The sequence below is a fragment of the Acipenser ruthenus genome, chromosome 15 (assembly GCF_902713425.1).
Source record: "Acipenser ruthenus chromosome 15, fAciRut3.2 maternal haplotype, whole genome shotgun sequence".
NCBI lineage: Eukaryota > Metazoa > Chordata > Actinopteri > Acipenseriformes > Acipenseridae > Acipenser > Acipenser ruthenus.
Genome location: NC_081203.1, coordinates 4,688,934 through 4,710,611, shown reverse-complemented (window position 1 = coordinate 4,710,611; position 21,678 = coordinate 4,688,934). Strand labels below are relative to the sequence as shown.

The following is a 21,678-nucleotide window of genomic DNA, read 5'->3' as shown; positions in this document are numbered from 1 at the left end:
GCACACCTTCAAGTGTGGGTCAGGTTATGTTTTATGTTAAGTACTTTCACTGAAGGCTTAACCCAGGTTGTCTATACAGAATATTTCCTGTGAGGTCTTCTTTCTGTCTAGTCCTCCAGTCATTGACGCACAAGGGAAGTCATTTTCTGAAAGGTCACAAATGAGTCAGTGGCTTAACGTGGGTTGAGCTCACCATCTGGAAACTTAAAATAAAGAAAATAGTGGACATCTGGCCTTAGGAATTCAGATGGTGTCATTATTTTGCATCTGCGAGGATTTTAAAATTGAAGACAAGTATATTTTTAATGTAATAAAGAATTTTATTCAAACATTTAAATGTTCCAGATGTCAATACGCAATATTGTTAGCATTTTAAATTATTATTATTATTTTTTTTTTACAATAACTTATTTTGTTCAGGGTATGCTCTTTATTTTACAACAAAATATTTATTTGTGTTTTCTGAAAAAAACATATATATATATATATTACCAATAGTTATCTGCACACACTTGACAGAATTTCATGTTTTGGTGTATGCAGTTGGATACTTTTTAATAATCTTATTTTACATGCACAAATATATGATCCAGTATTATTTTTCTCAAATGTAATACTGTTTTTAACATGTCCACAAACTTGAATCGATTTATGATATAATTGAGCATTGCTCAGGAAAATGACTCAAAACATCAACACCTCTGATGCCAATACTGAAATCCACTAACAGATTTTAAACAACAAACAGTAAAAAGTCAGCTTACACAAAAAACAAAAAGCACAAAGTGACCAATTCCAACAGTGCTTCAATGTTTACGGCTCTTTGTATCTTACTTCATAGGACTCTCTTCATGTCTGTCAAAAGAGTGATTTTGATTAGTACTCTGCCAGTATTAAAAGCTATCTTCTATCACCCATAACACTGAACCATGAATTCTGAGGTAAAAAGAAATGGAGACAAGTAGACCAGTTTTTCCGCTTATGCGTTCATTTAAGTTGTTCAGGCTATTTTTATATGATTATGAGTAGGACTGTATTTTCACAATTAAATATCATTTATATGAAAGTTAAAGAAGAATATATTACTAGAATTACAGAGCATCTTTGTTGGTTCATGGAACCTGCAATCAATGAATCATGGGAAATCTTGACGGACAATTGCTATCCACTTCCTATTTCTGAAAAAAAAGAACAAAAAAAAGTTTTGAAATCAACCTTGTAAACCATCTTCTTTTTCTACATTCTTTTTTTTAAGCGGGTACTTCTTCTTGTCCTCATCCCGATGAATTCGCTTGCCACCACTCCATCGGACCCCAGGAGAGATGAACTTTCTCCAGTGCTTTCCTGCAAAACACACAGCGAGTTCATTAGCACCCCTAATGATTTAGGAAATCACTGGCACATGTGATCACTTGCTGGTATGGAATCTTCTGAGCCGAGTATTAAGTAACATTAAAAGGCCACGATTCCAATATATCCTGAAGTCTCAGCATCTTGGAACTTATGAGCATTTGGTAATGTAGGTGGTAAAGCACTAATGTTGACTGTTTGAATCTGACAATGTTCACATCACAAAACCAGCAGACACTTTGGAACTGGACACCGTGTCAGACACCCTTACAAAGGGAGGCCAAGGATTGGGTGTTTTACCACAGAGAGCTGTTCTTATCCATGCTGCACTACACTTTGCTATGTTTTTACCAGGGTGCACAGCAGTACACTTGTGTAAGAGATCTAAGAAATCTCACCTCATTTATGTTGGATGGAGCCGTTTCTAAACAGCCTTCCATGGGTCCCTGTGGTCTAGGACTTTTAGCTGGACCTGCACCCCGTCTGTCTTGGCTTTTAGTCTTAAAGTCAGTGCCGTCCAGGAACTCTGGGGCAGTAGTTGAGGCACTCACAGGAGGGACGGTTGCTAGAAACGCTGGGAGAGTGAAACACGCCAGGAACCGTGCTTTGAGGAGAAGGTAAGCCGGGTTGTTATCCAGCTTTTCTGCAACTAAGCTTCTAATAGCATCCACCTGGGTCTCCGACCTGCCGTCTTCATGTCCTGCCCCAGAGACGAGAATCGAGGCCTTTTCCTCCAAGGACTTTTTCTGTCCAAGGAGTTGCAATAGCGCTGTCAAGTTGAAGACCGAAGGAGGCAGATAGGGAAGCGCCACATTCAGCTTAGGCAGACGGACACCTCCTTTCCTCCTGAGCCATTCTTTCACCAAAGCCTCATCTTCCTGGAACATCAGGTTCAGGTCCACACTGATTTTATTAGCCTTAGCGGTGGAAGCATTCGGAGAACCTGGGGGGCAGCAAGACGAGTTGGCTACAGCTGGAGTTTGGGAGGCTGGCAAACCTGACGGATGTGGCTGCTGAACCACCCTCACAGGTATTTGTGCTGACTGGGCTGTAGATACTTGCTGGACTTGGTTGGAGGGGAACCCAGTTCTTGCTGGAAGATTGCTGACAGTTCCCTGGCCAGTGGGCCACACCACCCTGACCAATCTGAACCCTTGTAGATTAGACAAAAGTGGTCTCACTTGAAAGTTTGGCTGAACCAAGCCTGTTACTGCAGACCTATTGATCTGAATTTGTCCAGGACTAGACGGGATTGTTCCACAAGTCTGCACTGTGGCAGTGCCCACTGCAGAACTGGTCGGTAAAGGGTAAATTGAGGGAGTGGAAACCAGAGACACAGGATTTAGTACCTGCCCAGCAGCAGTGACTACGTTGGTGATGCTTCCAGGGGCAGCAGAGCATACGACTGGATTAACTTTGGCTCCGGAAGCTTTAGGCAGTGCTGGGCTTGTTGTGCTGCTGGCAATATTTGGTTGTCTCTTTGGAGTGTCAGTAGCTAAGCTTTGCTGAGTAGCCTGCTGGTTCAGAGGCACCACGACTGGGGACTGGGGTGCATTCTGGGCCTGCATTGCTATTGGGGCTTGGGTAGCGACAGGAACTAGACCTTGTGGGGTCAATATCCAGCTGATGGTCATAGGGGAGGGCGCAGCTCCAGGTATCTGGATGGGGTTTGAAGAAACAGTATTTGAGGCAGGTATCTGGATGGGGTTTGATGAAACAGTATTTGAGTCAGGTATCTGGATGGGGTTTGAAGAAACAGTATTTGAGGCAGGTATCTGGATGGGGTTTGATGAAACAGTATTTGAGTCAGGTATCTGGATGGGGTTTGATGAAACAGTATTTGAGGCACGTATCTGGATGGGGTTTGAAGAAACAGTATTTGAGGCAGGTATCTGGATGGGGTTTGTGGAATGGGTGCTCGAGTCACCCTCTGGATGTTTGGTCTTGCTTGTTCTCTGTCTCTTTCTTGGTGGTATTTTTGCAGGTTTATCACCTGCTGTCTTCCCTGTCTCCCCTCCTCCAGAGGCATTGGGCTTTTCAGCTGTGACCTCAGTGGGAATGACTGGAGAAGGATTGTGCTGCTCAGGAGTGACCTGTATCAAAGGCTGCTGGATAACCACTGTCTGAGGCACGATCATACTGGGCATGAGAAGGATGCTAGTATGAGGAGCGGCTCTCTTCTTCATCCTGGCCTCCTTTAATCGTTTTTCATACAATACCTGAGCCACCGTTCTCACGCTACTGGCCGTGGGACGTATCAGTGGCCCACTGTTATTCTGGACTGAAAAACAACAATAACAACAACAACATGACCAGTCATGAACCACCCCCTGTACGGTAAACAACTGTTCATTTAAAAAAAATAAATAAATAAATAAATAAATAAAAATAATAATAATATAAGGTTTTATACAAAACCAAACCTTTCTTTCCTTAACTTGTAGGCCAGAACCTTCATTAAAAATGTAACCTGCCACATACAATGCCTAAATGACTATTTGGGAACTTCACATTACTTAGCTAAGAACTTTTATTAACGCTATTTTTTAATGGCTTCGGTTTGAACTCGTATAAAGTAAAGAATGAATGAATTCACAATACTTTTTACACAATGTGTTACTGATATTTGAAAAGAATCTAATGAAATGCTCTTAAAGATTCCACATAGTCATGAAGCTTGGGGTGGTGACATACCTGAGTTATAATTAGGGGTCCCCTGTAAACAAGAAAATAATGACATACATATCAATTTAAACTGTACGGAGTCCTGCTATGAATTGCAGCCAATTATATACGAGACATAAATCTTCTTTGCATCTCTAAATTCCAAATTCTGTAATATTATAGAAACCCTGGTAAAGCATAGGTAAGCACTATAAATACCAAGGTAGGTTAAAGCATATATGAGCGACTGTAGTAAATGCATAGTATGAGCATGGGAAAAGAATGGCAAAACTAAAAAATGATTGTGTAAATTAACAGTGTTAAACTTCATAAACGTGTGAGTGGGCGTTACAATCAGAGCGCAGCATCTAAGACTACTGTTTTATAATGATGTGCTCCCATGCGTTCACATACAAATTGAACAATGTCTAGTGTATGCAGGTATGCATGTACCCATATATACAGTTCAGTATATGCCCAGAGATGCATGTTGTTACTTCTCTTACCCTTCTAGTTCTGTCCTGAATGCAGCCTTCTGTCTCAATCTAAAACATGAATCAGGGAGTTAGGTTTGGACCCACATTCACCCTAACCTGAACCCAACACTGTGAGAACAGATCCCACGCAATATAAACTGGACCAATGACCAATGAGCTAGCGACAGGCGCGAGAATGCAGTCCAAGACGTGCACTACAATCTTTACAATTCTGAATTTGAAGTCTTTAACTGCTTTTGCAAAGTGTGTGCAGTATATGTACTGTTTGGTGTGAGAATATGTCAATGCGGCACCATTACCTATTTTGTGTTAACTGTGTACTATGTAAGCTACAGTCAAATAAAAGTTTCAATTTGAAATAGTCTTCTATTATTTTTGCATTGTGCAACAATGTGTACAATGCAGCAGCAGGATTTACTTTGTGTTACCAGTAACCTATAGGCTAAAGTAAAAAGAAAGTGCACTAGTTATTCATTTGATTTTACTACTGTACAGATTCATATTTTTACATAATATAATATCTACTGAGAACACATTCATGTTATTTCTTCGTAATGATTTAGACATATAAAATAAACTGAGCACTATAAATGTCTTTATTTCTGACAACCTGTCTGCCTCCCGACATGGCCGGTTTAGTGAGGGACTACTGTATGTAAATGGATTTACTTTTGAGTATGTAAACACTGTGGCGTTCACATACTAATTGAACAGTCTGTATCGTATGCAGGTATGCATGTACACATACAGTCCAGCACGTGTCCAGTACAGTTTGTTACTTCTCTTACCCTTTTTGCTCTGTCCTGGCCGACCTTCTTACAGCGTTCTGCGTTAAACTGAAACACGAGTCAGGGAGAGGAGCAATGTTAAACTTGAAAGAGATGAATTCCAAAGATGAGGGGTCTCATATACTTTAGTTATGCTGGCCCATATCAGAGCTCAGTGCAGGGATTTTAAAAGAAGGCACAGCATTTGATCTTAAAGAAAATATAGCGTTACACGTCCCCACGTGTTGCAACAACTGTAATGTTTTTATTCATTGTTAACATCCTGACAATCTTTTACACTTCTAACTTTAAAGTCTGCTTCAAGAGGACACATCTCAAACCCCAGTGCACTAGAGCAGACATTTTGAAAAGAGCTTTGAAAACAGACTTTAAAGTTTGAAGTGTAAAAAGTTGTCAGGATGTTAACAATGAAAAGAAAAATTACAGGTACGTTATTTAAACATGCAGCTACATGTCTCTAACAGAGTGTTTCATAGAAAGTACAGTGGTGCTGGTTGTAATTTGCATTTAGTGCACATCTTGCAGCACTATTGTAAATGGGAACCAACTCTGTCAGAACTGTATGTGATGTACTTCTGTATACTGAATCAGGACAGTCTATTAAAGGTAATATCTTTAGGTTTGCCAATCAAAAATGATCAGAGAGAGAAACACTGCCTGTGTCTGTATAGAAAGCCAAGTTTAACATTTGTGTACCCGATGTTCAATATGCTATTCAAAATGTAGCACTCATTCAAGCCCTAAACCAAGGTATTTATACTGTGTTACAGTTTCAAGACGGGTGCCATCGTATGGCAGTAAACAAGATGCGTTTTGTTGCTTCCGCACTTCTCTTACCCTTTTCGCTCTCTCCTCGATGACCTTCCTACAGCCTTCTGCGTCAATCTGAAACATCTGAGTCAGGGAGAGAAGCAAGGTTAAAGTTCTGTCTTTTAAATCTTCTAGCTAGGTTTAGACTCACCCTAACCTGAACCCAACACTGTGAGAACAGATCCCACACAATATAAAAACAAGTGAGCTAGCGACAGGCGTGAGAATGCAGCTAAAGAGACTACCCATGCATTGATAAGATGAAGAAAGCAATTATTATAGCGTAATAAAAAAATAACAAAAAAACACTCACTGTAATAAACAGAGTAAACACTGGTGTGGTGGCAAGACCAATTTTCTCAGCTCTCTCTCTAATGACATCAGCTAAACAAACCAACAAAAACAGATAAGTAGTAGGCTTTTATTAAAACTGCAACCAATTGCAAAATGGTATTTGCTACAGTAGTGTCAGACGCTACATTGAACGGGACAAGGATGGGGCGCCCTCTGTTGGAATAGATCAATTAGATATAAACACACTTTCTTTTCCATACATTGTGCTTGCTATATAAAACAGATTTCCCTCAGGATGGCTGTGTGGCTGGAGGCAACCTAGCCATCCTCATTCATGGAATAACTACACTATTCCATAACGGTTCATGGTGTATCCTCTACATATCTTAACGTTAAGGACGATGCACATACCTTCAGTGCGCTTACACCTGCCTTTGGGCATTAAAACGTTCTCCATCCAGGGAGTTACCGCCATCATAAGCTTTTGGTTCAGGTTATTGCTTTGCAGGTGGGAGACAAAAGCTCTGGTGGTTTTCTGTTTCTCCACACCTTTCTTCTTCTTCCCCTGAAAAGCAAATTCAGAGCACGGGTTAAAAGAGGCAATGTCTGTCAAGGTACCAGCAAACAAGGCAAAATGGACTACTGTAAATATTTAAAATACCACTGTTCATCAATACAATTATGCCTCATTTCCACTGTCAGTCGACTTATTAATGAGGTTTCTTCACGCAATTACAGAAACGCTATGGAAAAACACCATTGTTCAAAACAGCTTGTCTCTTTAGCACACGTCTTTTGACGGCGTACTTCCTAACTGCACAGTCTGGCCCCGTTGCGTATGAGACACGAAACTGTACTGTCAGAGGTGTAGCTGAGGGACAGCCGAGCGTTAGTGGGAACACCCTCCAGCTACACCTCACCCAGACCGGCCAGCACAGCTATACCTGGGGAAATGCAGTGGAAACGAGGTACTAGAATATATTCTATGTTGCCACGGAAACAGAACGCTACATTAAAATATATATATATATCCCTGTAATCTTCATGCACATACGCAGGTGAGTGTAAAAAATATAATATACACATTCCTACATCATGACGCCGTCTGGTCGGCAGCTTAATTTGCATTATTACCCAAAACCAACTTGAGACACATATCTTTGTGTGATAATATATTCTACCCCATACATTATTGTATTTGTAATAAACAGTCAACAGTAGACAGTATTTACCGTCTTTTCCTGGAGTTTACTTTTAGGTCTCAGTAGCTTCCTCACTTCTGTAAAGGTCAACTTCAATATTTTATTTCCTGTTTGGGAAACCTGTAATAATAAATGAAATCAATAAATACATATGAATAATATATTGAAAAAAAATAAAAATAAAATAATAATAATAATAATCCTCTCCATACGTTGTTCAACGAATAAATCTTATTGTTCACAATAAATGAATGAATGAATGAATGAATGAATGAATGAATGAATGAATAAATTAATAATTAAATAAATATCATATCCACTCTAGTCACAACACATTAGGTTAGTATTATTCTGTGGTGTGTCTGAAATCACTTGGGAATGGAAAGCAGTTACCGTGGTGGTCAGTTCAGCAGGGCTGCTGCTGTTCAGGTTGCGGTTTGCGAGATATCCCGGGCCTTTGAGCACGGTACTGCGTTCAGAAGCGACAGCGGTGCTACGGGGTGGAACCATGTTCTTCCTGCGATCTGCCGGTCCGCTCTGGGCTTGAGCTTCGGGGCTGGGGAGCGCTGCATCAGGGTTCAAAGGAGCGGTGGGGGTGGGTGTGGGTGCTCTCTTTCTAGCAGGCCGTTTAGACCTGGGGAGCTCAGGAATATCAGGGCCGACAGGGATCCACAGGTCAATACTGGGCATGGTGTACTCCTCCTTCTCCTCCTCCTCCGACTCTGACTCTGAGTCGTCATCGTTCTCGGTGCCCGACCCCTCCTCAACGCTGTCTGACAGCTCCATCTCCTCGGAGTCAGAGCTCGATAGCATGTCCTTCTTCAGCAGAGACGCCTTCCTCTTCAGCTTACCTATGTTCTTAATTCTCTTTCTCCCTAATCTCGACGATCTGACTTCCTTTAACTTCTGTCTTCTCTTCTAAAACAGAAGAAATACAAAAAAGTAAACTAACCAATAGCTCCGACACTTTTTGTTTTCAAACACACTTTCCCTTGACAAAGGTATGTTAAACATACTGAAACGTTGGGAAGTTTACTCTTTTGAGTTATTATATATATATATATATATATATATATATACTAGTGTTAGTGTTTTTATTGGCCATTAATACTGAAACAGATAAAACTACACTGGATTTTTGGTCCGCTGTAATGGTGTTCTTAAATACTATGAAAAGAGGGAGCCCTCACTTTTGGTTTTGTCAGGGTGTTCCATTTATGTAGACACTGTGAGTCTGTCCGGTTGGGAATCTCTGAGGCTATTTTCGCCCAACGGCCTACAAATTAAAGCAAAACATACAAAAGCAATGGTTATATGTAAATGAAACCCAGGCAGTGATATTACAGATTTTTTTCAAACACTAGTTTCTGAAACTATGGTAATTACAAAACTGGTATCGGCTGTCAAAGCGCAACCTACTGAATACTCTTTATAAAAATGTGTAATCTATTACTAATTGGATTGCCAAAGGTCATTCTGATTGACTGCCACTGCACAAACATTCTGAATTCAATAAACAAGTGTTTTATGGTGTTTTGGTGATGGTCGGCAGGGAAGGGGTTAATTCCTGTCCCTGCCAAAAACAAGTGACAATGTGGCTGCTCCTTAATTGAATGTTTAAGTGCTAACTGGGAGCCACATCACAAAAGGAGAGCCCAGGACTCAATTTGGCAGGAGGAGTGTGGTGAGTGGACACTGTGTTTCTGCACATTTTCATTTTTGTAATATAGTGAAGGCGAATGCCCAGCCTACGTTGTTGTGTTTTGTTTAACCCTTTATTTTGGCTCTTGTGCCCTTTTTGTTTGTATTTGGTGTTATTTTGTTTATTAAATGTCCGCTTTGGCTCTCAAACTGCAGCTTCTTGGCTTCTGAGCCTCTGTCTCGCCGCTATCCTGTCACACACAGCCAGAAGAGAATGCCATTGACTCCATCAAAGAAAAGTACAACATGCTTGCAGTATAATGGTTTGGAAGCAGTGGGTTCACCAGTAGGGTCATCACTCCCCCCCCATAAAAACAGTGCAAATTGCTTTTCTATATTTCTTACCGACTCCATGCTTATTAACCAGGTCAATGAACAAAGTCTCCTCTTCTGAGCACCATTTCCCTTTCTTAACATCTTCACTCAGGCAATTCATATACCTGGGAAAGAAAGTCACTGTTCATTAAGCTGTTTGTTCCCAAACTCGTCCCGTTCCCTTTTAAAAGTGTAATAAAGCATAGTGAAAGTACGGTAAAGCATCAGTACAGTGAGGTATGGTAATAATAAACAGGGTAAACTACTTTTATTATTTAGTCATTATTTTATATATATATTATATACAGTACTGTGCAAAAGTTTTAGGCAGGTGTGAAAAAATGCTGTAAAGTAAGAATGCTTTCAAAAATAGACATGTTAATAGTTTATATTTATCGATTAACAAAATGCAAAGTGAGTGAACAGAAGAAAAATCTACATCAAATCAATATTTGGTGTGACCACCCTTTGCCTTCAAAACAGCATCAATTCTTCTAGGTACACTTGCACACAGTTTTTGAAGGAACTCGGCAGGTAGGTTGGCCCAAACATCTTGGAGGACTATCCACAGTTCTTCTGTGGATTTAGGCAGCCTCAGTTGCTTCTCTCTCTTCATGTAATCCCAGACAGACTTGATGATGTTGAGATCAGGGCTCTGTGGGGGCCATACCATCACTTCCAGGACTCCTTGTTCTTCTTTACGCTGAAGATAGTTCTTAATGACTTTCGCTGTATGTTTGGGGTCGTTGTCATGCTGCAGAATACATTTGGGGCCAATCAGATGCCTCCCTGATGGTATTGCATGATGGATAAGTATCTGCCTGTACTTTTCAGCATTGAGGAGACCATTAATTCTGACCAAATCCCCAACTCCATTTGCAGAAATGCAGCCCCAAACTTGCAAGGAACCTCCACCATGCTTCACTGTTGCCTGCAGACACTCATTCGTGTACCGCTCTCCAGCCCTTCGGCGAACAAACTGCCTTCTGCTACAGCCAAATATTTCAAATTTTAACTCATCAGTCCAGAGCACCTGCTGCCATTTTTCTGCACCCCAGTTCCTGTGTTTTCGTGCATAGTTGTACATATTGAATTGATGATCATTAGCACCTGTTTGGTATAATTGTTTAATCATACACCTGACTATATGCCTACAAAATCCCTGACTTTGTGCAAGTGTACCTAGAAGAATTGATGCTGTTTTGAAGGCAAAGGGTGGTCACACCAAATATGGATTTGATTTAGATTTTTCTTCTGTTCACTCACTTTGCATTTAGTTAATTGATAAATATAATCTATTAACATGTCTATTTTTGAAAGCATTCTTACTTTACAGCATTTTTTCACACCTGCCTAAAACTTTTGCACAGTACTGTATATATGTGTATATATATATATATATATATATATATATATATATATATATATATATATATATACACAGCCATTTAGCTTTTATCCAAAGCGACTTGGAGGGACTTGGGGGTGAACTATGCATCACAACTGCTGCTGCAGAGTCACTTCCAATAGGACCTCGGTTTTACATCTCATCCAAAGGACGGAGCACAAGGGGGTTCAGTGACTTGCTTAGGGTCACACACAGTGAGTCAGTGGCTGAGGTGAGATTGAACCTGGAACCTCCTGATAACAAGCCCCCTTCTTTAACCGCTGGAGTCCAAGCCTCTTTATAAAGGGTGTACTAGCGCTTCCCTATTTTTTGTGCGGACAGTCACGCTACACACTGCTGGTTGAAATCTATTTTAATAAACTTATTCACCTGTCTCTGCACTGTGCATCGGTTCTTCCTGGGACCTTTGCTTGAATTTTCCACCACTCCCGAGGGCCGTACTCAGCAACTGCTTTTATTAACAACTAGAGAATAGAAAAGACAAGTGAAGCACAAACAAACAAGTGCTTTTGTACTAGTTTATACATGTGTTTTTCCAAAGAGGTGTACAGCGAATAAGTTTTAAAGATGTTTTAAAACGTGAAAGGTTTTGTTGTTTAGAGATTGTTGCTTGAAGTAATTTGACCACTGCACTTGGATATAATGGATATTATATATTAATAATATAGGAAATGACTGAATCCATCTTTCTAAGTAGGCAGTAGCCACTTATCCATTGCCTCACAGCAGTGATTCCTATTGTCTCTCCTTGGTGCTCAGGAATTTTTCCACCAGCAGTTTGGACCAAAATCATACAGGTGTTTATTTATACTACAAGCTATAGACAGTACTTTAGATATTTTTGTTAAGATAACTTTTATTTTGGGCAAAAAAATCCTGCATTTGCAAATAACACCACGGGATAGCACTTACTCCAAATCATCATTAGCCCAGAAAGGAAACAATACAACAAAATAAAAGTTACCAAGCCATAAATGAACAACTCAAACATCTGAACAGTGTGCATTGGAGTAAACAGCTTAAAGAATCTAGCCCTGTTTGTTTCCATTGTAATGGTTTGTTTTGGATGGGAATGGGTAGATGCAGCTGCCTGATTTGTTTTGGAGACTAGCTGAGGCTCACCCCCGGACCACAGGCTCTGCCTTACTGACACATACAAAGGAGATGTTGTGGTGGTGGATTGTATGCAGACATCTTATTGATCGTGTATAGGTATATATAGTACAGGCAGACATGGGCCTCGTTTTCAGTGCTTTCCCAGCTACAGCTGGACGGTCTGGACGAGGTGTAGTTAAAGATGGATCTCTGCGTTCCAGTTCATTTTGTTGGGTACCGCTATTATTCAAAACAGTTTGTCTCTTTAGCACACGCCTTTCGATGACGTACTTCCGTACAGCACAGTTTGGCCCCGTTGGGTATGAGATACTGTACTGTCTGAGGTGCACCCTCCGGGGGCTCCCGAGTGGTGCATCCAGTAAAGCACCCTATAGCCTGGAGATCGCAGGTTCGAATCCAGGCTATGTGACTGCCGACCGTCACCGGGGGTTCCTAGGGGGCGGCGCACAATTGGCCGAGCGCCACCCGGGTAGGGAGGGCTTAGGCCACGACGGATTGGCAGGAGCACGTTTCAGAGGACGCGTGTTTCAGCCTCCGTTTCCTGAGTCGCCGGGGGGTTGCAGCGGTGAACCGGGATAAAAATAATAATTCAAAATTGGGGAGAAAACCGGGGTAAAAACCACTGCCGATGACTAAATTAAAAAAAAAAAAAAAGAAAACACCCTCCAGCTCAGCTATACCTGGGGAAAGGCAGTGGGAACGAGGCAATAGAGACTCCCCAGCCTCAAGACCACCGCCACACTGTTAAGGAAAAAAACTGCACAGGAATTAAACTGACCGCATCTTCCTCACTTGACCACGGCCCCCTCTTCAGAGCCGGATCACAACTATGCGTATAGCGATGGATGAGCTGCGCCGCTTCTCTTCCCTCCATGAAATAGGAAACTGAAACACAATGGTCAGCCATTAGAAATCATTGCAGGTCTCTTTTACCATGCTCAATCAAATCCTCGTCACTTGACCTGAGAGAACTCCTGTTTCCAGGTGCACCCGGAAAGGCCAGCCTTACTTTTGGTGTACGGGATGTGAGAGCCGATTCTCATTTTTTCCACCAGCTCCGTCAGCACCTGATCCTCTTCCTTAGTAAAGTACTTCTTTTTCAGCTCTGTGTTAATGAACAACTGGTACATCTGCAGGCACATGAAGGGTCTCCGGTTTGTCTGCAAAGGCAATAGATAAACTCAGTGGTGCAGTCGAGGGTAAACTGAGTTTATCCACTTCTGATTTAAGGAGCAAAGCATTTGCTCACTCCTCTCCGGTGATAAGCAAATCCTGGCTATATCAAGGGTTAAAGTCAGGCATATTCCAATGTATTATAAAAGCAACTTGAGCGAATTTAATGCCTTGGATAAAGTTGTCTGCCAAATAAATAATAATAATAATAATAATAATAATAATAATAAACGATGGGCAGAATGTCTTCCGATTAACCTTTAACCCAAAGTCTGTTACTGTTTGTTCTCATTGCTAAACTTAGCGCTACTTCGCTACTACAATCGCAGACGCAGAGGGCATAAACAGACGCAGCGGGCATTGAGATTTTTACAGTATTTTGGTATCAATTGCACTATACTGCATACTATTAACATTGTACACACTTGTACTACGGGCAATTGAGGGTTGACCACATTAAAAACAGCCTTTAGGTCTAATGCTTGTAGTCAATTCTCCTGATCCTAATACTTGCAGAAGCAATAAAGATGAATGAATGGCTAATGCAAAGGAGAGTACCCCCAGCTCCTCAGCAATCTTATCCCAGTTGGTGTGGTTGTGATTGGCTGCGATCTCCTTCAGCCTCTCAAGCTCCTCATCGCTCCACTTCTTCTTGTTGATCTCCATGTGCAGGTGGTTCTGCCAGTACTTCCTCAGCTCTTCTGGTTTGCACAAGCCTTCAAACTGCAGGGGGAGAGCAGGGCAAAGAGGCAGTGAAGCACTCAGTGAATCCCGGGCCACCCCTATCCCCTTCTCAAGAGGAAGCGGGTGCTGCAGGGCTGTTCAGCTTCTGAACATTACAACATGAATTCTGTTACTGTCATTATCAATGATTATCAATACAGCACAATTGAGACTCAAATGTCTCATAATTGAAACTTTACCAAGATTACATTTACTTTGACTCCAAAAGAACAAACATACATGTCTTAAACTTACATTCAGTTATGTAAGGCAGTCACTAGCATCAAACAGCAGATTTAAGATAATGGCCAAGTTACCTTTTCCTACTGGGTGGTGACGGTGTATGACTCCTTCAGGTCGTGGATAGGAGATCTGGAGGTGGTCAGAATCTTAACTCTGGGTTGTCTATATAACTACCCTTCTATTCCCCTTTATCTGTTCTTATGAAATTGGTCATAAACCAATTTCCATCAAAACAGGTCATTATGTTGATCACCCAGCCATCACCTTATGTTACCATAGGTTAAACATAGGTCAGTACATATATATTCTCTGTATAATACATCTGTCAAAACCATTGAACTTATCTTTCATACACTCAGTCATTTCCACTAGACATGTTTACCTTCTATACATAATTCAACATCACATAAGATCACTCCAGTCGCTGGTCACCTTGGTGTACATGAGCATCACATTTCTCTACAGTGCGGATGTTGGCTACTTGAGACCAATTGCATAACTGATGGAGAAGGGCAAGGATCTACCTAAATTTGTAAGTACAACTGTAAGAACAGCACCAGAAAAGAGCTGAACTCGTTAGCCAAAGTGCATACCTACTTAAATACTTAAGTGTTAACCTCTTGCACATGGCTGTCTTCCATGTGGTTTGCTATTTAAACTGCCCACGGCATAGAATCAGGTGGCAGATGTGTGTGGAGGGGGGTAGTACGGATGTCTGTTTGAATAATATTGTTGCAGTAGCAACTTGGTTTTGCAACTTTTCAAGCAACTAGTTGCTTAGTCCAAGAGTAAACCCAGGGGCGAAGGAAAGCACAGTTTTAGACCCTGTATAATGTATTTACATGATGCAGCTGATCCTGTACTTACATCAATATTTGAAATCTTTTCCCAGTCATGTTCTTGTTCGCGATTCCCAATCAACTCATCATCAGGCATCCGGCTATTAAAAAAAAAAAAAGAAAGACAGATGGACCATGAAGAGGATCAACATGCAGTACACACAATCATCTTTTGTGCATTTTATCTAAATGTATTTACACCTGGGTTGTAAATGAATGTCACCTGTCCTGAACTAGAACATTGTGAAGATGTTATAGTTATCAGTGAAGAAACAAACACTGACAGCGTACCTGATGTCTTCGATTTCCTTCTCTGTTTGACTGATCTGCTTTTCAAGGATCTGTTTCTCCATTCCGTTGGCCTTTTCCATTTTCTGGGTCAAATATTCAACCCTTAAAAGACAAAGAAAGCAATACGTTACACCGATCTCCTCCCATTAGGGCCTGTATGGGCCAGAAACTGAAGTAGCTGATTATGAAATTCCTATGCTGTTCAGAATGTTTATACCATATAGGTAGGCAACTCACTGAGTGCTGCCAGAAAATTATACAAGAAACAGCTAGCGAGGCTATACATCCTTGTTAGACCAGAACTCAGTACAAACAAATCTGTATGTATACATGCATCTGTCTTTTTACAACGCACTGTATAAATACTCCAGTAAGCTTACCTTGATAATTTTGGCTGCAGCAAACGCCTCAAGCTGTCGCTTACCACCGATGAACGCAGCAAGGCCTTCTCCCAGCTTTTCCCTGCAAGGAAGCACATTTAATTAGCAAGAGCCTTCTAAGTCATCAACCCTGTAATGCCCATGTCTTTATACTGCAGTCCAGCTGTAGGGGACATCATGTATGGTCCAACCTTATATAAGACACATCAAATCTGACAGCAGTAAAACATCCTATTGGAAACTTACATTTTCTCACCCCAAGATCTTCAAAGGACTTAATTCCTTGAGCCATCTTCTCCCTTGTATCTGGATTAGGAGGTGGACCCTGGGATACAAAGAAAGGGGCAAAATGCATAGAATTTAACCACCTTCTTTTATTGTTGGTACTGTTTTAATGGACTGCTCACGACACTAGATGCAGTATTATCCCTAGTCTCCATTTTCTTCTGCTTAATATATTTCAGTGCTTTGCCCGTATTTTTCACTTCGATTTTCCCTTGCAGATATTTCAAAGACAGCTATGAAGTTGCTGCTATTTCCTGGTACAAGCTAGCTGCAATCTGAACCACAGCAAAGCAGCAGTTGTAATTTGAAAAAAAAAAAAATTCTCAGCGCAATACAAGGGGGGCAGTGATAACAGCAAAACAAACTAAAGGAGAGAATGGATTTTGAAACCTAGAAACAGAGCTGTTCAGCTGAATCTAAAACAGAACAATGTTCACTTACAAGGCCAGTCGTCTTATCCTTAAAATATGGTTTCAAGAAGTGCCCTAAAAACTGGTTGGATGGTGGCAGCTTGGTTCCGTCTGTCTTGTCAGCCTGTGAAACAGACAGCTGGGAGAGGATTTCATTCTGTGGGGATGAAGAGGGAGATATTTACAACATGTCAAGTCTTTAGAGCTGTATGAAGCACCAATTGGTGTGTACAGATCTGTGATTTTAAGACTACAAAACATGTTTTTCTCTGTGTTTAAAACCTTTGCACCAGTTGGCTTATGTCAAGTTCCAATGCTAAAGCGCACCTCCTGAGAAGGTGAACTCAGTTTTAGCTGCCCTGCGTGTCTCTCTGACCTGCTGCTCTCTGTTCTCAGCCAGCAGCACCTCCAGCTCCTGCAGCTTCTCCTCGATCACCTCCTGGTACACCAGGTTGATCTGCAGACAGGTCTCACTGTCTTCAGGAAGCCCCAGGTCTTCTTCCTCCTCTCCATCTGCACCCCCCTGGGCACAGACACGCACAGGGGATTGGTTAAAGCAGTAGTGTGTGACACAGCTGCCATTCCTGCTTCACAACTGACCTTAGTCTCACCCGCCCCCTACCACAGATGGACAATTAGACTCACACAGTACAAACTGGATCAAACTGTTATACATTGGGGGTTTCACTTCCGTCCCTAGACTTGCATGGAAAAAGTCCACGTCTATTAGTCTTGTAGCAGGATAAAAGCACTGTGGTAAACTTTTTATAAGGGAAAACAAAACTTTAAAGCCCTGGATAAAATACCTTTAAGATCATTGTTACAGTAACTTTAAAGATTTGACACTTTAAACCCCTCGACTCTTTGAGAATTTCAATAAAGAGAAAAGTAAAGCGCTCTGACCACTCACCATGTCCATCACAAAACGACCATCAGCCTCTTCATCTAAAACACAGAAGAAACCCTTGCTCTTACCTTGCTTTTATAACAGCTTCATATGGTGGATTACATTGTTAGGCATTGTCTCGGCTACATTAAATCACAGGAACATTAAATTGGTCATGCAGAATTAAACAAACAGTACCCTACATTTTTTGTTATGCAGACCTAACAGTCATTTTCAAAAAGGGTAAAAGAAGAACAAGGTTTTTAAACTGAATATGGGTCATTCATTAACTTTGTGTGTATTTTAGTCAGCTTGGTTAATAAATATTTAAATGTGTCCCAACTGAATATTCCACTGTCAGTGGTCTAAATCTCTACTTACACAACACTTTAAACCAGCCTGTAGTTCTTTATTGTTTCTTTTTTATTTAGAATATCTAATTATTATTTCCCCTCACCACAGCAATTCCCCACACAGGAGAACTGCAGGTTCTGTGGGCATCCTCCGATCCCAACAACCAAGCCAGTTTCCTTTTTTTCACCCAGGAACTCAAGAGCGGATGTCAGCTGGCGGACACCAGCCAGCCCTGTAGACGTCAGCACTGAGCTCTCTGGGCGCCTGGCTGGTAGGGTCCGCTGTAGTGGCATGAGGAGCCCCTGACTGTTTTGCCTCCCTAACCCGCGGAAGTGCCATCGCCAATGTGATGTTCCCTCTGGAATCCCCAGCACAGACTGGTGACTTCGCACAGCCAGGACGTGAACCTGCGCTCCCCTGACTGTATGACTCACCCTGCTGTCGTGCTTTTACTAGGTGAGCCACTTGGGGACCCCAGCCTGTGGTTCTTTTTTTTATTTTTAAATACTGAAACTGTGTTAAAATCTGTAGTGGTCTATATCTGTAAAATACCTTCCTCGGAATCCTCTTCCTGTGACCCGAGAGGGGACACATCCATGCAGGCAGCTGCAGGACCCAAACTGCGCTCCAGCTCCTCGATTTCTCTCTGGATTTTCTCTCTCTCAGCAGACAGCTCCGCAGCAGACTTAGAAAGAAAATGGTCACAGCATTTTTAGTATATTAGCCATTTCAACTCCCTCAAGGGATACAGTTATATTTTGTTATGTATTGTTTAGCTTCCCAGACTTCGTTTTTACTTTGCCCATATATCCTGCAACAACATTATAAATCCACTTCCTGTGAAGCAGATCAACATCCAACCTGCACCTGACTCAAAAGTCTAGACTATTAAACAATTAAGATCATACAAGGTTTCTACAATATCTAGTGGGATTTATTAACAAGTGCTACAAATTGATGGTATCTAATCACTTCCTGTGCTGTAGGTCACAAGGTGGGAATGCATCTAGACCACTGGAGAGCAAGTGATCTATAGCACAGGAGTCATGACAATTTAGTGTAAGTAAAATTAGGACAGCCTTAGAATGGACCAAAAAATATGACTTTCTGCAGTACTGGATGGAACATACTATTGAACAAAGCCTAACTGATGCTCGATTTGCCCTCTGCAGCTGGGAAAGACAACAATAAGGCCATTGAGAACCCTTACCATACCAATCGGAGGCTGTGCACCACCATCTGTACCTTCATCTGCTAATAAAAACACAAAAATGACACACAGATTACAAAGTGAATTAGCAATTTCTACAGCTCTGCCATGCCTGCACAGTGAACTCTGAAGAAAGGCTTCAGGCACTGGGTAGGAACACCCTTGTGATTCTCGGCTACGAAGGTAAGCATGACCGATTGCAAGGCACACGGGTTGTTTATTACACACATTTGATATTTCAGCCTTGCACAGCAGTGTTGTGTCCATTGTACGGCATTGTATGTATGCCTCAGTCTGCTATTTTTTATGCGAATCATTTTACCCCATGTCACTGTTAAACTGTGAAACTATGGCTTAAGAACCTTTTTTTTTTTTTTTAAACAGGACACCGGTATATGCTTATTGCATGGGTTCATGAGAAAGCCTTGAACATATCATCGCATTCTGAGATGGTGATCCTGAACCATCTGCTGATTTTATCCAAACTATCTAAGTTCTAGGCTTCTCCAATAGTCAAGTCTCTGCCTATGACTTTTGAGCTACACAAGGGAGGGAACAGGTTCAAATAGTACCTTGCTCCAACTCTGAACCCTCATTTTCTGACTCAGAAAATGAAACGTCAGTAGAAGCAGCAGCAGCCAGACCCAGATTTCTCTCCAGCTCCTCAATCTCCCTCTGGATCCTATCCCTTTCCGCATTCAGAGCTCCACTTGCCATTGCCCACAGCTACTGGAGAGAAGACAAAGTAGCAACAGGGATGGAAATAAGACTCCCACTGCATAGTACTTCGATCCATTCGGTTTTACTTTAAGACACACCTGAGCTTGTTACCTAAACACTGTGGCTAATCAAGCTTGTTGTACTAAAAACTGGAATGGGTGAAACTGCTGTGCAATAGGAGTCTTATTCCCATCATCTGACCAAAACATGTTAAATGTACAAAAAAAAAAACCAAAAAAAAAAAAACAATTAGCAATTAAACAGGAAGTATTAAAAACAATCAAAATTATTAAACAAATAAACTCATTAGCTGTTTGTGGAGCTAAACCCTAATAAATGACTCTGCTGTTAACTTACCGAGTACACGGCTACAGGTTCATACGAAAAAAAAAAAAAAAGTTTACCCGGGACGTCTGGTAACCAACATGCTTGCAACAAGGACTATGTTGCTGCACAGAACCATCATAATGTGATACAGAAGAAAAACAGATTGATACTTAGTTAAACAATATCGGATGGGTAACACTTCAAAATGCAATTAACCACTTTTTATATAGAATATAAAAAGACATTTTAAAAAAAATATTATTATTATTTCAAATTGAACACCATCGCGTTTGCTTGCTGCATGCCTCGGTGATATAGTTGCATACTTACATTTTATTTTCATAACATTTGGCAAGTCTGTTGATTACTTTTTAAATATCCCATTCACTTATCCTATGCTAAACATGAACGACTTGGAAACGTTTTTTGTTGCTGCAAAGGTAGTAGCGCAGTTCTGGTATCGTATTAGCATATTACCCGTGGTGCACTGCTGCGATCAGGTTTCTTAAAAGCATGTTACACTATATTCAATAGGAATAGACAGGCGATTTTCAGTTTAACATTAACATTTTTTTGTAATTTTAATTTTGTACTTGTAGCACATTTAGAAAGGCAAAGTTATATTCTAAAAATTATTCAGTTTCAGCACCCACAATCCCATGGTGATGGGACTTCCGTCTTTGTGTTTACAATTAGCCCGTCTGACATTTTTAAGGTGGAATGACGGTAATTATTCAGTGCGAGAAAATATCCGAAACAAATTAATTTCGTTTTTAAGGACGAGTGGTGTACATTACAGACTGTATACACATGCCACGTTATTCAAAACGTGGAGGGCACAGTCTAAAAACTAAAACAAAGGAGTTAAAAGTTGTGTGAGCAAATACACAGCCCATTGAATATTTCAATTGTTGCTCGTGTATGCTGTTTCATTCCGTTTTTTCTTTTAGAGGGAAGGGGTGAAAAAAATCTACCAAAAAATCTGTAATATGCCATATACCGTGGAATAATATGTTATGCTTTCAGACCACATGCCATGTTATTGTTCAGTTTATTTTATTGTACTGTAATATACACTTCACTGACAAGGAGTAGCTGTAAAGAAGTTAGGTACCAAAGTTTGGGGCAAAATACAGTAAATTAAAGTCTCTCTCTCTCATGTATTATATGTTTATTTATTATCCAGGGCGACTTACAATTGTTACAAGTTATCGCAGTACGTTATATTATAAATGCTAAGAAATAAATAAAACATCACATTACAGAATACCATGATACAGATAAGAGCAATAAAATCAATTCAAGTAACAGCAAAATAAAGCATACTGTAACTTATAAGTAAGAGTGAATTTGACTAACTGCAGTTAAACCTTATAGTAACTATTTGCTTATATGAGTAGTTCAGTGCAAGTACATACTGATGCACGTACTGGAACAACTGGGAGCCATATAGTCCAGTATGTTCGAGAGTTGTGTTTACAGATGCTGTCTGAACAGGTGTGTCTTGAGGAGGCACTGGAAGGTGGTCAGGGACTGAGCAGTCCTGATATCCGTAGGTAGGTCGTTCCACCACTGAGAGGCAAGGGTGGAGAAGGAGCGGGCTTTGGAGGCTGGGGAGCGGAGAGGGGGGTACAGCTAGTCTGCTGGAGGTGGAGGAGCCGAGAGGGCGAGAAGGGGTGGAGGGAGAAATGA

General features: G+C 41.0%; 1 protein-coding gene across 6 annotated transcripts; it reads right to left on the bottom strand.

Annotated features, from left to right (window-relative positions):
• Positions 1-331: 331 nt before the first annotated feature.
• On the bottom strand, positions 332-20,641 carry LOC117964711 (snRNA-activating protein complex subunit 4-like). 6 transcript variants are annotated; one of them, XM_034909166.2, is made up of 28 exons: positions 20,317-20,641; positions 19,512-19,668; positions 18,940-18,980; positions 18,282-18,414; positions 17,400-17,434; positions 16,866-17,012; positions 16,521-16,646; positions 16,041-16,119; positions 15,795-15,876; positions 15,415-15,516; positions 15,152-15,224; positions 13,877-14,041; positions 13,155-13,305; positions 12,924-13,030; positions 11,399-11,493; positions 9,652-9,746; positions 8,796-8,881; positions 7,999-8,523; positions 7,636-7,725; positions 6,815-6,968; positions 6,423-6,493; positions 6,137-6,193; positions 5,300-5,347; positions 4,521-4,559; positions 4,045-4,066; positions 1,749-3,631; positions 1,216-1,344; positions 332-855 (listed from the first exon to the last, which is right to left on the bottom strand). In XM_034909166.2, exons 2-27 carry the CDS (start codon positions 19,654-19,656, stop codon positions 1,237-1,239), a joined length of 4,659 nt encoding a protein of 1,552 aa, XP_034765057.2. In that variant the 5' UTR covers positions 19,657-19,668; positions 20,317-20,641; the 3' UTR covers positions 332-855; positions 1,216-1,236. The 6 variants fall into 6 exon arrangements, with proteins under 6 accessions (XP_034765057.2, XP_034765056.2, XP_034765055.2 ...); XM_034909165.2 differs by having other exon boundaries at positions 18,940-18,983; positions 19,512-19,665; XM_034909164.2 differs by having other exon boundaries at positions 18,940-18,983; positions 20,317-20,640.
• Positions 20,642-21,678: the final 1,037 nt, after the last annotated feature.

Bases quoted from the DNA above. Each gene is read 5' to 3' on its own strand.
- LOC117964711 (XM_034909165.2), bottom strand. From the start codon at position 19,656: ATGGCAAGTGGAGCTCTGAATGCGGAAAGGGATAGGATCCAGAGGGAG. The intron at 15,877-16,040 runs GTAAGTTTCCAA...GCTTCCTTGCAG, and splicing joins AGATCTTGGGGTGAGAAAAT to GGAAAAGCTGGGAGAAGGCC. The intron at 11,494-12,923 runs GTCAGTTTAATT...TCTATTCTCTAG, and splicing joins GGTCAAGTGAGGAAGATGCG to TTGTTAATAAAAGCAGTTGC.